The sequence below is a fragment of the Protopterus annectens genome, chromosome 5.part0, assembly GCF_019279795.1.
Source record: "Protopterus annectens isolate FY-2018-M chromosome 5.part0, PAN1.0, whole genome shotgun sequence".
NCBI lineage: Eukaryota > Metazoa > Chordata > Ceratodontiformes > Protopteridae > Protopterus > Protopterus annectens.
In genome coordinates, this window is record NC_056735.1 from 166118879 (window position 1) to 166137272 (window position 18394).

General features: G+C 38.3%; 1 protein-coding gene across 1 annotated transcript in view; it reads right to left on the reverse strand.

The window, feature by feature from the left end:
- CRACDL (CRACD like) overlaps positions 1–18394 on the reverse strand; it is a 328296-nt gene that overhangs the window by 22317 nt on the left and 287585 nt on the right. The window contains exons 12-13 of the mRNA XM_044071817.1: positions 17969–18026; positions 15744–15891 (exon numbers count right to left, since the gene is read on the reverse strand). Coding sequence (XP_043927752.1) covers positions 15744–15891; positions 17969–18026 — 206 coding nt within the window. The remainder of the gene's footprint in view (positions 1–15743; positions 15892–17968; positions 18027–18394) is intronic.

Here is an 18394-nt window from a genome sequence, read left to right on the forward strand (position 1 = left end):
TTACAGGCCATAATTTAATTTATTTCAGGTAGTGCAGATACTGGTAGATTGTATACCATTAGACTTAATTAGGGAGAGCTGTCATTCTGGGGAAACAAGCAGCCCTAGTTTCAGTGAAAGCTCTGTGGTTGCTTGCAGGTTCATAGGTTAGTACTAAGCTAACTGCCCTTGCTAGCCATTTTAAGCTTAGCCAATTATCCCTTGTGAGACTCAAACCTTGCACCTTGTGTTTGTAATGCAAACACCTTAACCATTAGGCCACCCTCCCTAGGAAGTTGCAGGATGTTGATGCAATGTGTTTTATTTATTATTTTTAATGCATTTGTCATTTCAAAGCATGGTTTTCTTTGATGCAAAAGAAGGCACGACTAAATGAGCCATATAATGTTTGACAATGATGGGATAGAAAGATTATAAGTGATGTATAATGTTTGCAGCTACAGTTGTTTCAATGGTGTCTGTGATGCATAGCTATTTTTGGGCCTGTGTCCCACTTTTATTTTTCGCTTTGTCCACATTTCTTGCTCTAAGGTTGAGAGGTATGGTTCCATACTAAATCAGAAGTTGTATTTACCTTGGAAGACTTTTAGGCATAATTATGAAAAACAGAGCCTTTTTAATATATCTGCTTATTTCCAATATAAACTGCCATGTAACCTTGCAAATAACCTTCTTATTAAGCTACTTTACTTCTTTTGGAATTGACAGGTATGATTCATCTGTTCGGACATAAGCATAGAGTGAAATGTGACTTTGATTTCTTGCAGCAGTCTGTGGTTTACAAAATCACAATAACTTTTCTGTGTTTCTGGGTGTGTAATCAGTTTAACAGTTTTAAAGATGTTTTCCAAAAATAAATAAATATATAATAAATAAATAATCCTCTCTACACTTTGAGCTATTGACAAAGTCTGGGAATTTGTTTTTTTCAAAAGTGAAGGTCAGCATTACAGCTCAGTAAACTGTCAGCCTGTGAGTAACTTCTGCACAAATTAAAATGTCTGAATGTCAAATGGCTTTAGATTGGAGGGATGTTTATTTTTATTTATTTTATTTTATTTTACATTTGTTTACCGGGAAAGTCCGAATGGGGAGAAAAGCTCCAAAAATAACATAAAACAATACAATACAATACATGAGAGAGAGAGACAGCAAATTATGGATGTAGTACTCATACAATATGGCAGAGATTACATCTCGTAACAGTGAGAATCATTGAGGTACAGAATAAACTTAAAAACATTTTTTTACAGTTTTAATTACAGGAAGGCAAATATCAATGATTTAAGTTTTTAGGAGAAAGCTCTGAAACAATCTTTTGGTATGGATAAACCTGGGGATTGACACAAGTTATATATTTACACCAGTATGTAGCATTATAGTTTATGGTCTTCTTATTGATTTACTTTTTGCCGAGCAGTTGTTTGTTGATTTATTATTGGTCCTTTTGGTGGTGGGAAATTACATGGATGAATCCATCTCTATTATGATTTTTTTTTTCAGATATTTTGACTTCCAGACAATTTCATTCAGTGAGTCGGTGTCATGTGATTACTGAGGTTGCCTATTTTACAAGTAGGGGCTTTATTGTGTGTGTGTGTGTGTGTGTGTGTGTGTGTGTGTGTGTGTGTGTGTGTGTGTGTGTGTGTGTGTAAGAGAGAGAGAGATTTAATATGCATACTGAATATAATTTTGCAAATGGAATTCTTAGTTAAACATGCCCCTCTTCTTGGGCAACTAGACTTGAGTAACCAATATTAGATCTTAGCCATCCAGCTGGGAAAGGTTAGTATGTGGATTTTCCATCTGGTTTGATGAAGGCTATGCTACTTACCCAAGGACTACATTTATGGCTATCCATCCAGCCATCGTGTTGCTGAACTACATTGTTTGATAATGAGAGGAGCTTTTTACAGAAGTTGAAAGTTTTTGTGTCAAGAAACTGTCCATAAAAAGTGGCTTGTTTATGTTGCAGTGAAGGCTGTGGTCTTTGTAGTGAACGTTTTAAGTATAACCAGTATTTCTGATGTAGAGGAAGTATCTTAAGGCAGGATCTTTCTTAGCCAGGAAAGCAAGCCAATAATGAAATTTATAGGGGCCAGTGAGAGACAGAGGAAAGCAAGAAGTTTTTTAGTCTGTTTGGATAACTAAGTGAACTTAGTCCTTTGACCTTTTTTGTCAGAAGTGGCTGTAGTCTTTGTTTTGGCAGTGTGTTTTGCTGAGGCACATGCCAAAAGGGACATTGCACTCAATAATGGCTCTTGTAAAGGAAGAATACAGGGATATTATGACCTCCTTGTTCCTGGATGAGATACCCTTACTAATGAAGTGGGCCATGTAAAAAGCTTTCCTTACAATGGAGACAACGTGGTGGTCAAAAGTCAGGTTTGTATCAACCTGGGTGCCCAAGTACCATATGACTGATTGCGTGGTTACAACATTGTTATTAATGTGATAATTTGTGGGGACATCACTCTCCTCAAAGGGGATGATGATGCATTTTTTGGCATTTAGCTTAAGGCCATATTTCTGGCACAAGTTATTTGTTTGGGTGAGACCCTCTTGTAGCTTATTCAGAATTGTTTTATTAAGTCAGTAATGTGAATTCTTTACTTTATTGCAAATTTGTTGGCTTATTTTTGTGGATTATAGTATTGTAGGACTGCTGATGTTGACATTTTACGTAGTTGGACTTCTGGAATGGTTTTCCCAGTGAGAAATGCTAGTGCTGTAGTGAATATCTGTTTATTTGTAAAAAAAAAAAAAAATATATATATATATATATATATTAACTAAGATGTTAGAGTTAACTGTTAGATTAGAGAATTAGAATTAGAATGAGAATTAGAATTTTAAGGCAAATATTAGGCATTTATTACATTTATTCATTGTTCAAATGCACCTACAGTACAGCCAGGAGGTCGACTGTGGTCTTCCGGAGCAACGAAAGAGTTAACTATATGATATATTTTATATGCGGCCCCAAGACCATTTCTGTTCACTCAGTGCGGCCCCAGCAAGCCAAAAGGTTGGACACCACCATCTGTACATATATACTTCAGAGGTGCGAAATTCAAAACCACCGGTATTCGAGGTTTTGATTTTGCACTTCTGAGCTTGCGCTGTTCTCAGGATTCCACTTTATGGGCTCAAAATACTGAATTTCAATATTTCAGTATTTCAAGCTTCTAAAGTGAATCCGTATATATATATATATATATATATATATATATATATATATATATATATATATATATATATATATATATATATAGATATGGTTTCACTTTATAATCTCAAAATAATAAAATATCGAATTTTAGTATTTCGAGACTATAAAGTCGAAAGTGCAGTTACGTGAAACTGCATCATTTCAGATGTGGAAATGTCAAATCCGTTGTTGTGTTGTCACGTTTGTGATGTGTGGTGCGGTTTGTGGATTTAGCTGACAATTCAGGTAAGTGAGGTTTTGTAGGGGTATTGGGTAGGGATTTTAGTGTGTGTGAGTGTGTGTAGTGGTGAGTTTTATGTGTTTGTGTGTTTAGTGCGACCTCAGATTTAGTATATATAAGTAGCGAGGGGGTTGTGGGATGCAGCCCCCACATGGGGGAGGGGGATGCCGGGGGGCATGCCCCCCTATTTATAGGTAGGGTAGGTGTCTTTGTTTGTTGTGTTGTGTTTGTGTATGTTGTTTTGTTTGTTGTAGTGTCATTAGGTAGGTGTATGTGTGCTTGTTTCTGTGGTGGTGTGTTTATGTGAATGATCGCGATTTTTAATCTTGCAGTTGTGGGTGTCGTTTTTTTGGGCTTTCGGCTTTATAGTCTTGAGATACTAAAATTCAGTATTTTAGTATTTCGAGATTATAAAGTGAATATATATGTACATATATATATATATATATATATATATATATATATATATATATGTATGTATTGGATAAAAAAATAGGAATTGTGGGAACAATACAGATGGAATGATGTTTTGGTGGAGGAATGAGTTTTAAGGGAAGGCAGGAAATTAATATGCTATGTTGACTAATAATGACTGGATAGTGAAGTTTACTGTTTACAACTGAGAATATGTCAATGTGGTTTGTTTTCATTTATATAAATGTATGATTGTTTATCTCATAAGTGACAATTTAATAAAAATGTTTCTTCTTAGAAAAAAACATAGAACAATACTCTGATTCTGTTTTTGTCACTACTGCACTTTAATAGAATTTCTTTATAATCTATACTATAAACATAAATACAAAACATTAAAATAATTAAATTAAAATGGTTGTCATCAGCATAAATAAGTCATTTTATATAAAATATGTGACTGCTAGGGTCTAAAACAACAAACACTGACATAGAATGAAATAGCTGTAAACTGTTTTGTGTCATTTTACAAAACAAATGCTTTCATAGTTTGTCAGTATTAAAAGTATACATTGAAAGAAACAATATATAGCATAACACTTGAACATGTAACTTCCAAAAAAAAATATAATTCATCAGTCAGGGTATAAAATGACCCTTTTCTTAATGCAAATACTGCTATGCAGTCCAGCCCATAATAAGTACAGAATTTATTCTTCTCCTGTTGTTAGTTTGCACACTGTCAAGCCCAAAAACAAACAAGCAAAAAAAAAAAAAAAAAAAATTCAACTAAAACATTGCGATCTATGCTTAAACATTTATTTTTACTTATGTTTCTTCATTTTTGTTATATATGAATTTTAATACATCCTTTTACTTAATTTTTGTTTTGTTGGTCTTACCAACTTAAAAAAGTATTACAAGCAGAACATTTAGTAACATAAACAGGCAATGTATTTTACAAAATGTCTCTTGAGTTTTAAGAGTTCTACTAAAGCGTGCTAAGTTATTTGAAGGACCTTTAGAAATAAACCTGGAATTAGAATAGAGTCTACATATATATATATATATATATGTATATATATATATATATATATATATATATATATATATATATATATATATATATATATATATAAAACACATATAGGTCCCTATAAACTCAAAATTCATATGCGTGAGACCATATGAACCATTTTCCGAAAACTCAAAGCTTTTGAATAGAGATCATGGTACAGTGAGGATCGGGAAAGTTTACCCTTTTCCCTACTATAGTATGATCTCAGAGTTGGTATATATAAAGTGCATGGGGTGCAGGGGGGCTTACCTGGTTGCAAAAATGTAGAAAAATAGTAGATTTTTGTTGTTTTCCAAAGTTCAAAAAGTCGTTCATATGGTCTCACACATATAGATTTTGAGTTTCTGAAAACTTGAACTTCTGATAGGGATCCATATATGTAATATAATTATAAAGATTGAGGAAAGCATGCTGGGAGTGGTAATGAGTTGAGAGAAATTATGAAGATTCATTGCACAGACGACAGAGGAATGTAGTGCAGGACAATTTATGTTAAGACTGCCAAGTATGAGAGTTTCTAATCTAATGCTCTTTGATAACCATGTTAGAATGTCTTCAAGTGCAGTACGGTTATTGTTTCGAGAGATATATAAAGACATGATACATATGGCTTCGTTTGGGTTTACCTGAAGTTGGATGATTAGCGCTTCTGCATTGTTAAATTTAGAAATGTCATTTGTGTGGACTGAAACTGGAAATTATTTTTATGCATTATTTTATTCAGTATAGTCAAACATTATAACCGGTAGGACATCTCCATTAGGTATACTTTGGTTTGAACCATGTCTCTGTGACAATGCAAACATCTGGGCACATAGCCAGCCTTAGGCATAGGCCAACTAGGCGGCTGCCTAAGGCGCCGCTGTAACAAGGGCACTTTTCCAGTATTTATTTGGTGTAGGTAGACCAGGATGGGGGCAACTGGGTGGTGTGGGGGAGGTGCTGTGAAGCCCTTTTGCCTAGGGCATCAGCTGACCTAACGCCGCTGCTGAACTGGGCAGTGTAGGCAGACCCAAGCATGCAGTTCAGCTATTCCTTTGCAGATGCTCTGCATATTTAGGTTAAATAGTTTTAAGGAGTTATTATTAGCGGATCTTTTTAGGTTTGACTCCCATAGAAGTAGGACAGTCCGCATCTTTCTTTGGGGGTCGATAGCAGTCCAGGGCATCCATTGGGTGGAGCTATGGAGAGATCCACACCCAGTGTGATGTGTTTTTGGCAGGCACAAGGACTCCAAGAGTGAGGTGATTAGGTACATTCAAGTGGTTCCACCAGTTGATTCTGGGGATAGTTGGTTTGCCTAGGATTAGGCTTAATTGGCATGCTCACATTTTGACACGGCCCAAGTAGAGAGACGCATTGGACCGTTTTGATTGTACCATCCCTTCCTGGCATGCAATGACAGGAGCACATGGGGCATTTCAACATAGGGAGTTTCCATCATATAGTATTTCATTTTCTGGCAATCAGTTTAGTTCCATTTTTACAATTATATAAATACACATTTTTGCTATTCTAAGCAAATTTGGTACAGGTTGGTTATGCAGGCATTCTGTCCTATATGGCCAGCAGCTATGCATCCATGTTAGAATTAGATAGGGCTTTATGGAGATATTGGTGAAACACAAGTTTTTTAAGCATTTAAGCTTAAAATTATCATCTGACTGAGTGGCCATTTTTTTTCTCCACTTCGGGCGCTGTTTGTTAGGTGGTAAGTGGTAAAGTGACAAAGTAACACTGAGAATGATGAGGGCAGGAACGTTAAAAGGATAATTGTCTGGCAGCGTGTACCGGTGACAAGTGTGGTGTAAGTGCTAAAAATATACTATGGTGATATGGATAAGAATTTATTACAAAAATTATGACCTTGGGGGGGGGTACAGTAGGGAGGCAGAAATGTGTGAGTATGTCAGGTAGTGTGAGGACTAGGAGGGGCAGACATAGAGAAGAATTTTATGCTGCTAAGGAAGATGATTTGCAAAGCTATGTTTATATTAGGTAACAATTTGAGATGTCAGGACTCGCTCTAACAAGGAGACTGAGTGGGTGAAAAAATGGACTTAATTATACCAAGTCTGAAATGGCCATTTCCTGTAATAATCACTTTTCTCTGAGGTTTGTCACTCTCCTGAGTATATATATAAGTACGGTGGTGGGGGGCTTGCTCCTCACATCAGGAGGTGCAGAGCAAGCTTGTTCTCCTGCAAAAAACAAGTTTAAAGGTGAAGAGTGATGTTCTAGATTCATGCTTTTCCTGCATTCTTGGTCTTTTTTTCAGTGTGTCAGCATTTGGCATTTTGAGTGCTAACATGTCAATAGGGAGCCTTGTATTAACTATTTGGAAGGGTTAGTAGTGGTACGAAAACTGTGGGTTGCTAGCTTTTGGGTTTCTTAGACAGGTATAATGGGATTTATTGGAGTTAGTATGAGTATGAGGTTATGACTGAGGTAGAAGTGTGATGAGTTTTGTTGCATAATGTTACAGTAGGAAGCTGTGAGGGAAGGTTGGACTTATGCAGAATATGTAAGCCTGGTAAGTTGTGGTTTTCTATGTTACAGATAGGGCAGGATTGTTGTGATTGGATGAGAAATATAAAAGGTATTCTGTGATTGAGTAATGGTAAATTGGGATATGAATAAATGGAGAGTAAGGGGGATGGGTGAGAATTGGGAGTAGGGTAGGGGAGTGGAGTCAAGCAGTCACCCACAATTGTCCAGAAAAAAAATGAATGCAATTTAGAGCACAGGACCAGATCAAATTAGACTAATTATTTTGTGAGGGGTAGTAATGTAAAGCCAGAGTAATCAAAGAACCCAAGTATGGTGTTTTTGTTGTACGTAGGGTAGTCTGTGTGCTTCTCCTTGAGTGGAATCAGAGTTTACACACCTATTTTAGACAGAGCAGCAACACGGTTTCACTTACACACTGCAGGGGAGAGACAGGGACAGAAAGAAGGAAGCAATGATAAGACGGAGTGAATAAGGTATAGCAGGTGGTGCAGTAGAAAGGAAGCACATGGGAATTAATTCATAATCAAACAAATGGGCTTCGTTGTTTGTAGCACACGCTACCCTCATCCCAAGACAGTACCAAAACAGTCAGAGAAAAGTTGCAGGACTGCATTTCAAGCAAAAACTAAGTCAGAGTTGGGGTGGTTTAACACAGCCTTCCAAGTATTTGGAGCAAAGGAAAATAAACTTTAAGAAGGGAGAGTATGAAAGAGTTCTATCGAGGCATGTAGTAACACTGAGGAGAGACAACAGAAGACAATAATTAGTGTAGCAAGAAACAGAAGAGGAAGGAAAAGATGAGAAGTAAGGCCAGTCCGAAAGACCAGTAAGCAGTAAAACAAAGACCAGTAAGCAGTAAAACAAGGACCAGTAAGCAGTAAATCTCTGAGCTTTTTATGAAGTGGACAGTAAAGGTGGTAGAAACGTTTGGTCCAAAATAAAAAGTTGGGTTGACAGAGTACACACTGACTGCCTTTTAGACGACCCTGCTGATACGTACAGCCTTAGGGATATTCCTAGTGCATCTGCCTGCTCCTTTGCATCCTGCTGGAAGTATATAGGGACTAGATTTGGGACAAGAAGTCTTACATCAAATAGCCGAAAACTTTAACAAGCACTTCATAAAATCAATTTCAGACCTACTAACACCCCTAATGCTGGACCACCCACATCCTTCAAGCTATTCAGACACCAGCCCCAGACCATCAACTACTTCTAAATCTGCCATTATTAAGCCCCCTACTCAACAAAATGTCATACAAACCCCATTCTCATTTCAGTCCATACCCACTGACACCATTAAGAAACTGCTACAAAAACTAAAATCCTGCTCTACCTCAGCTGACATTCTCCCACCATACTATCTTAAACTGGCTGCTAATTCAGTCGCCTACCCAATCTGTATCCTTATAAATAGGTCCTTATCCGAATAGGAAGTACCTACCATATGGAAACAATCTCACATCACCCCCATCCACAAAGGAGGCAACTCTTTTGATTCATTCATTTTCCATCCTATATCCATCTTGTCACCCATATCTAAAATTCTTGAGAGAGGTATCCATCAGCAGGTAATGCAATATCTATTGCAAAAAAAACTTTTAACCAAAATCCAGCATGGCTTCCGACCTAGCCACAGCACAGCTACAGCCCTATTATCTTTTACAGACACAGTGAACAAGGCCAGAGATGCAGGACGCTATACAACCTCAGTATTCCTTGAACTCTCCAAGGTCTTTGACACAGTGTCTCACCCCTTACTTTTGAACACAATGTCTAACTTAGGCTTGTCACATAACACAGTAAAATGGTTTCAAAGCTACCGCAAGGATTGTAAACAAGCAGTGAAATGGTCCAATGAACTCTCACCCTTTCTCCACAACTCTACTGGAGTCCTTCAAAGCTTCATCCTAGGACCCCTACTCTTCAACATTTTCACAAAAACCTTCACACTGCCTCTCACCCTGGGACCCTCATTCAGTAAGGTGATGATTCCACCATAATCTGCACTGCTTAATCACCACCAGAACTACTTTCTAAAACTCAACAGTTCTTTACTACACTTGAATCCTGGCTAAGAAATGCCCAACTCTTTCTTAATACAAAGAAGGCAAAACTAGTACTCTTTCATCCCAAAAACACCTCCCCTGTCACTGATCTTTTGAACATCCCTTCATCTGACAACACTGTCATAGAAATAGTGCAGAAAACCAAACTTCTAGGTGTTATCATTGACAATAAACTGTCATTTGACCCCAATCTACAGCAGAATATAAAGAAAACTCATTAGAAACTGGGACTCTTATATAGAAACAAACATTTTTTTACTGCAGAAACCAAAACCACCCTTACAAAAACATTTTACTTCTCTCCCTTCTTTATGGTGCCCCTATCTTAACTAACTTACAAATGTCTACCCTAAGCAAGATGGAACAGGGCTACAACAAAGTTGCAAAGTTTGCCACAAACTCTAAATATAACACACACACACACACCACTGTAAACCACTCCTAGAATTAAACTGGCTTGAACTCCCCAACCAACTTGCCTTTATTCAGCTATCCACCTTGCACAACATTATTTTCAAGCCTGCACTAACCAATCCAGTCACACCTTATATATCAAACCGATCCCTATGATCAGAAGACAAAAATTTCTTAGCTATTTCAAAACCCGCAAGAAAACCAGGTCACCCTCTGTGTTCATACTCTGTCCTTGTACAGTGGAATTACTACCTCTAGCTACCAGGTCTATGCCTGGCCTAACCCATTTCAAAGCCTCTTTAAAAAATCATCTCAAAAACACATGGTTCTGCACCTGCATAAAGCCTGCCTACTGTTCAGCTCTTCCTCTTCTTCCACACTAGCCTCATCATCCTTTTCTCTCATATTTCAATCTCTCACAGACTGCAAGATCCTAAGGCTCTTCTAACTCCTTCTCTGTTTCTATACCATAACCTTAAGCTGCTGCTCAGACTGTATTGTTTCTATTCTTCTTAACTCTCTCTCTCTCTCACTATCTATCAGCATCACTAACGTTCTGGCTGCTATTTTCCTAACTGAAACTAACATTCTATTTTTCATGTACTATAACAGTCAATGTCACACATTGCACTACCTATGTACTATTTCTGGACACTATCTACATCATGTACGGTGAGAGTGATTATTATTGTCTATAATGATTTAACCCTATAGAATTGTCTAGAAGTGTAGTAATATATTGCAGCATGTTGTAATATAGTTTGTTCTCTCAACTTATTTTTGTATGGCATTACTAATGTCATTTGTATGGTATTGTATTTTACTGAATTTGTATTGTACTATATGTGGAGCTTTTCTTCTTGGGCTTATGCTGAAAATTGGTTCTGTAGACCCAGTCAAACCACCCCGGTAAACAAATGTCAAATAAATCTTCTTCTTCTTTCAGCTTTTCCCAGTTAGGGGTTGTCACAGCGGATCACCTGTCCGCTCATGATTGGCAGTGGAGTTTTTACAGTGTCGAGTTGCCAACCCGGCACCCAACCTCCCACAGAAGGCACACACATGCACGCACTGACACCTAGGGCTAATTTAGTGTATCCAATCCACCTACAGCATGTAAATAAATAAAATCAGCTATCTGATCCTACATGTTATTATAGGTTCATAGGTTCATAGGTAGATACTAGGCTATCTGCCCTAGGGCATTTATAAGCCTAGCCAGAGTGTATTTGGCTTCCGCCTCCCTATTAGATTAGCCTACTGTGCCTCTGTAAAGTAGGTCACAGAAGGTACCCTTTTAAGATCAGTATACTGTGCCTCTGTCTAGCAGGGACACAGGAGAGATCCCAGGGGTGAATTTGCCATTTCCCATCCACGCGTCCAAATTTCGCTTGAAGAGGGTCAGCGAGGGACTATGTCTAACATGAATTGGGATTCTATTCCAGAGTGAGGGGAGCCTCTGGGAAATGAATCTGTCCCTCCAGCATGTCCTATTTATTTTTGTGCTGAGGTTTAGGTCCCTGGAGCGTGTAGCTCTAAGGGACTTGGATTTTTTGAGGTGGAGCATATTCATTAATTTTGGGTATGACATGGCTTTGTACGTCAGGCATAGATCGCCTCTGAGTAGGCGGTAAGCAACTGAGTAGAGCTGGAGTTTCTTTAGTCGAGCTGCATAGGACATCTGTTTGTAGCCCATGATCCTCTTGGTGAGGTACTTTAGGGGTCTCTCCAGTTGCTGCAGGTGTCGGGTAAGGTATATCCCAAAAGGGGCATTGTATTCAATTATGGGTCTGATGAGTGACGAACAGAGGGGCACAATGACCTCTCTTGATCTAGATGCGAACCCTTTCGTGATAAGGTGGGCTATATAGAAGGTCTTTCTAACCACTTTGGCAACGTGATTATCAAAGAAGAGATTACTATCTATGTTGGTTCCCAAATCTCTTTATTTCTTCTGTACTTAATGGATTACCACCTATGTGGGAATTTGTGGGCACCTTGTTTTTCCCAAAGGGGATGACTATGCACTTTTTAGCATTTAGCTTGAGGCCGTGGCTCTGGCACCAAGCATCCGTCTCTGTGAGACCCTTTTGGAGGATGCTTGTGTCAGCTGAAGATTCTATTATGGCCCCCAGTTTGCAGTCATCTGCAAACTTTGTCAGCCATAATCCCCCCGTGTTAGCCTGAACCTCAGAGAAGTATATACCGAACAAGAGAGGTCCCAGAATTGAACCCTGTGGGACACCACTTGTAACTGGTTTGGATTCGGACATGGCACCTGCGATTCTGACCATCTATCTCTGAGCCAGTTTGCAACACATCTTGTGATATGGGGGTTTATATTTAAGCTGGTAAGCCTATTTATGATGCCCGATTGGGGTATATGTTTTACCTTTGCATTCTATGCAGGATTTTAAACATCAGAATGGGACCGTGCTAAAGGACACAATACTCAGCAGCATTACTAGTGAAACATTGTGGAGAGAATTGATTGCATCTGAACCCAGTATTCAGAAATATTATTTACTACCCAAGATACATAAGGGATTCATGCCACCGTCATGAAGCCCTACAGTGTCAGGGTATGGCTGTGCTACTGAAAAATCTGACAGTCTGGAAATATGCTTTAAGCAATCACTTCCTTTGGTTCATTCTAGAGTCAAAAGCACTTTATTTCTGCAGTTAATGTCTGCAGTACAACTTGAAAACAATACTTTGATGTGTACAATAGGTGTGCAAACCCTTTGTACAAGTATTCCACAAACATATGGTGTTCAGGCAGTGTTGTGTTGGCTCAAACATGCTTTCTTCTGACTTCAACAACTTTCCGGATGAACTATTGAAAAAGCGTCTTAGAAAAAATGTATTTTACTTCAAGGATACATGTTACATTCTGTTGAAAGGGACTGCTATGGGTACAGCCTTTGCTCCCTACATATGCAGGCTTGTCCATGGGATACTTGAATCACAACTTAATTTACAATAACAGCAGAAATACATATTTTGCATCATACACATGTGCAGATGCTGCTTTTATGATTGTTGGTTGTCGTTGACAGCACCATTATGGCATTATACGTATTTGTAGAATATTTAAAGGCCAAGTTTGGCATTAAATTGTCCGATCTGAGCTATTTACCCACTTTAAAGCACAAAGATAGATGCCACTCACTGTCTAGGCTTAGCACGTGGCCATGGAGAACCTATTACAATATAAGGTCTGTCCTATTAGTCCTTAGAGTATGGATTTATTACTACCACTGCAAATTATACTTTTTAAAATGAAAGATTTAATAAATAGGCATTACTGCGTGGTTAAAAGTGATGCAGTTTTTGGTGGACTGTTACCTGAAAGATGTGTTTTTATTATAGAACACTTAGCAGCACATAGAAATCCATTCTAACCCAAAGTTACTCAATCAATGGTGCAGCGGTTGTGTTGTCACTTCACAGCAAGAGGTTCTCCTGTTCGACTCTCAGCTGGGGTGCCTTCTGTGCAGAGTCTGCATGTCTTCCCTGCATTCATGTGGAATTGGAATTAATGTGCATTCTGGGTGCTTTGGTTTCCTCCTATGTTATAAAGACATGCATCCGAAGCATTTCTCCCTGGGCCTCCACTGAAAATTGGCTTTGTTCCAATTTGGACTTTCCCAGTAAACAAATGATAAATAAATAAAAATGTTACTAGGAACTAAGCAATATGGTTGTTTCCCGCGTGGGCATTATTCATACTGCAGTCGTATTTGCAGATCAGACTATTTCACAGCTGTTAACACATTTGAAAGATTTGATATTAGAGAGGTCACTACTTGTAACAACACATTTGAAAGATTTGATATTAGAGAGGTCACTACTTGTAACAACACATTTGAAATATTTGATATTAGAGAGGCCACTACTTGTAACAACACATTTGAAATATTTGATATTAGAGAGGCCACTACTTGTAACACTGACTGGGCTGTGTACATGGCAATATGTACTTGTAGTTCCTTCTGTGTTGGCCACATTGCCCTTAGAATCATTGCAGAGCATTAAATTTTAATGACATAAGATGCCACAGAGTCAGGACTGTTGTCACATAAAAATGCTGATTTTGCTTTTATTTGCATAGACAGGATATCTGGGGCTACCATTAGATATCAAAGAACATGTTTGGATGGTAGGATAGTGACCTTGGAAGCCACTATTAAAAGAATGCATTTAAAACAGAAGATAAAGTTTTTTTAGCAAGTACTTTCTGTTTATCCACTAGAGGGTGGAATTGCACATCTTTTTTCAATTACAGTGCCTAAAATATTCATACATAGCCATATACTACTTCCTTTCACATTAATTGCATCATGACAATATTTGTCGGGTGGGCATTTTTAAAGTTGTCATTGCTTTACCCCCTGCACCAGCTTACCCATGTGTACTAACCCTAAACTCTACCCCTGTTGGAACCCCAAATCTACACATTAATAAGTGAAAGTGAGGATTTTCACTGAAACTGAAATGCTTCTGAAATAAATGTAATCTACCGCTTGTTCTTAGAAAAATATATCACCATGGCTCACTTTGCATTTGATAATGACTTTCAGTATAACCCTGTTTCGGTTTCATTAGTAGCTTCATAAAAACTTTCCTCTGATAATCACATTGTATTTCTGCAGACTGGTCTTCCTGAATCATTGGTCTGGCTTCAGCATTCAGCTGTTAAATGATGCCACATTGTTTGTTGTAGCATCCGAGCACTAACCTATAACAATTTAATGCCACTATGGTACCACTAGATAACGAAGAAACTGTTTTCAGTGGTCCCTCATTCTGTTGTGCCCATTTTGCCACTGACGTAAGTAACTCATGCAGGTACTGTGATTTTTTCTGTAACAGGTCATCTAAATTGACCACCTTAACTTCAACTCATACTTTGTTTCAATTCTCTGTACTCAAGCAACATACCAAAGGTAGAAACTAGTTAGGTAGTTGTCATTACTAATCAGTCTGGTGGTTGGCACAAAGGGTTGAGATTATGAGCTATAGTTCCTGTGGTACAGGGTATGATTCCCTTCGTCATTTAACTATTGTGTAACCTTGAGCAAATCACTTAAACAGACAGTGCTTAGGATCAACTAGGAATGTAGGCTAGGCTCATCAATGGTCACCTTGACTGTAAGCCCTGTAACAACCTCTGAACCTAAGCTTTCACATGTCCTTTGACTATACTACTCAGTTCAATGTAGTAAGTATGTTAGAAAACACAGAATTGCAAATGGAAGTCTTAACCTTATTTATATCTACAACCTACAGAAATAATTGTACCTGAGCTTGTTTGGTTTTTAGTGCAGTCAAAGCAGCAACTAAAAGATCTGCTCTCAAAAAAGGCTGTTAAGATCAGAGAAAAAAACTATAGTGAACTTAAAGAAAGTTCCTACAACTTTTCCACATTCTATATGACATCAGTGTTTTCAAATGCAATACTAGAAGAGGATTAAACAAAAGCATACCTCTCAACCTCTTAGCATAAGAAATCTAGACAAAGCCTAAAATAATGAGGGGACAAAGGCCCAAAAATAGGGACAGATTTTAAATGCTGTTCTTATATACATAGAACGTTGCCAAAATAATATGATTTGCGTTATCATGCATTCTCTGAAGGATATAAAGTTTACAGCTCAAATGTGTGTAATTATTTAATGACTTCAGTTCTCAGTGATTTTTCAGAAAACCACAAGGACAGGCCAAAAATACGAAGCAAAAATCTGGACATTCTGCAAAAATGTGGACAGTTGAGAAGTACGATAATGAAGTCAAATAAAATACCTGTCAGTTGGTGAGCTTGTGTAGTTACTTTAAGGTGAAGTTCTTTCAGTTCGACTCTGGCTTCTTGTCGAGTTTCTTCATTCAATGATGGGTACACTGAAGGGGATAATTTGCTGCTTTTTATCTCTGACTGATGTTTTGTTTGTTCCTTTTACAAAATTAATAAAACATTATTACTAAAGTAGTTCTTCAGATGTCTTTCATTTTTGATGCACAGCAAATGAGTATTTAAATACAAATGTATACACACACACACACACACACACACACACACACACACACACACACACACACACACACACACACACACAAAATTATATACATAGGATTCCCTAGCAGGCTTCGCTGGCATAGATGGATAAATTCCTTATTACAAACCGAGCAATTTGACAGTGATTAGTGGTTTTGTGCCTGACAGATTTAGACTGGGGGAGAACAGCAGTGATACAGCTTTTCTGTCTTTCTTCTCTGTTGGGGGTGGGTGAAGGAGTGCACGACTGCAGTGGACATTATCATGGCTGAATCCACAGTGAAGACCAGAGACCATATGGAAGTACTTGCATCAAATGGGGTTAGGGCTGTCCTGAGGGGTTACACCACTCATGGAAGCAAGTGAAAACTCTCACTGATGCCTATTGCATGCCGATGTCTGGGTATGTTACCGAGCATGTGCAGTGCTCCACAAAAAAGGCTAAATAAATAAATAAAATCAGCAGCACCTTGATGGCTGCAAGTGCAGAAACACAAACCTCTACAGATGGGGGTATAACATGTACGTGGGCATTAGGAACGCACAAACAGCGTCAATGAATCAGTGCTAGTGTAGAAGCACAAACCTCTACAGATGGGGGTGCAACATGTGCGTGGGCATTATGAAGGCATAAACAGCATTTCAACTAATGTGTCCTGTAATTCCTATAATCCTAAGATTCTAGATGACTCCAGCATATAGCCTTATACATCTTATTCAGTTGGATTAAAAGGTAATTAGATTAAATGAACTGTACGGATATGTGAATACTCACACTTACACACACACACACACACACACACACACACACACACACACACGCACGCACGCACACACACACACACACACACACACACACACACACACACACACATGCACATGCACACACATATGGCCCAGTAGTGGAAGCAAGCAAACTGAAACAAGAACATTACAACACTGACTCTGAAACTACAAAAGTCCATAATACTGTCAATCAGAAATCACAACTCCAAGATGATTGAGCATAATATTAAAATATATGTAATCGCAATTTTTATCTGAAAAGGAAGAGATGTAACAGAAACCTGTAGAAATATTTTACTTCAATTGCCCTAATACTTTGCATGAATGAAACTGAGAAAATTAATGGTAAGCAAGTTCCTCTGATGTTGCAATGTAACCTTGTCTAAAATTGAAGGTAGCAAAACAGAAGATGTACTGCAAGACTGTTTAAGCTAAAGTAACATTCTTTGTCAGCTCTGACAAAGAGTTCTTCAAAAACAACTTAAAATGGTGAGCTCTGTTTGCAAAGATGGACAAAGATCTGACTATGACCCAGACAAGAAGAGTCTGATCAGTGGCTTGAGTGCTGGTGGAACTGTCCAGTGTTGGTGATGGTGGAACTGCCCAGAGATAGTGAATGGTTTGAGGGGAGGGATTAAGGACTCCTTTAGGAGGTGTATTCCTTCTCTACTCTCTGATCTCTGGTGAGAAACTAGAGACTAACATAACAACATAATCTTAGTAGCATGTGGGCAAGGAAGTAGAGGGTTGCATCACTGTGGAGGCAGGGCATGGACCATGACAACGCCCATTGCACTCTCTACATGCAAGCTCTCAAACTGACCCCAACACAAGATGGGGGTAGGGCCCCTCCCCTTACCCTGTCAGTGTGTAGCTTGGTCTTGGGGAATTCACAGCCTGCAATGCCATAGTGGTCACACCATTTGGAGAAATAAGGCACATTTGATGAAGGATACATTTGGGATATGCCTCAATCTGCCATGACTTGGGGTGGGGCAAAATGATGGGATACGAAGATGATCAGATATCAGAGGTGGCCGACCCTGAAAAAAGCAGTATGTTAAAGCTCTCCATATGCAAAAAGCAATAAGTGGTAGAGAGAATGTAATTGGTCTGCTCCGATCTCCACTCCGTCTAACTCCCTAGCAAGACCCACAGCTAACCAGCCCATTCAGCAGGAGTGGCATACCCAAGTCAAAGGAGGAAAAACAGAAAGGGTAATCTGCAGATCGAAGAGTGGCCCCAACCTATAAAACAGATAAAACATAAAAAAGCTTTTTCGTTCACTTTAAACAACAATTCGATTGCTTTGTAAGTCAATAGAAACATGACAACTAGCAATAGTGCACATATATACTTATTTATTTGTTGTTGTTGACCAGGAAAGTCCAAATGGGCAAAACCCATTTTTATCAGAGGCCTGGGGAGAAAAGCTCTAACAGATACATTTAAGATACTCATGGCCAAATAAAGTTTTTACAAAGATATATTATATAGCTACGACATCTACAGGTAATTGTTCTGTAGTGACACTATACAAAGAAAACAACAGGTGTTTCATTTGCTGTGACATTATACATGATAATAAATTCCAAGTATAAAACATTTATTATGC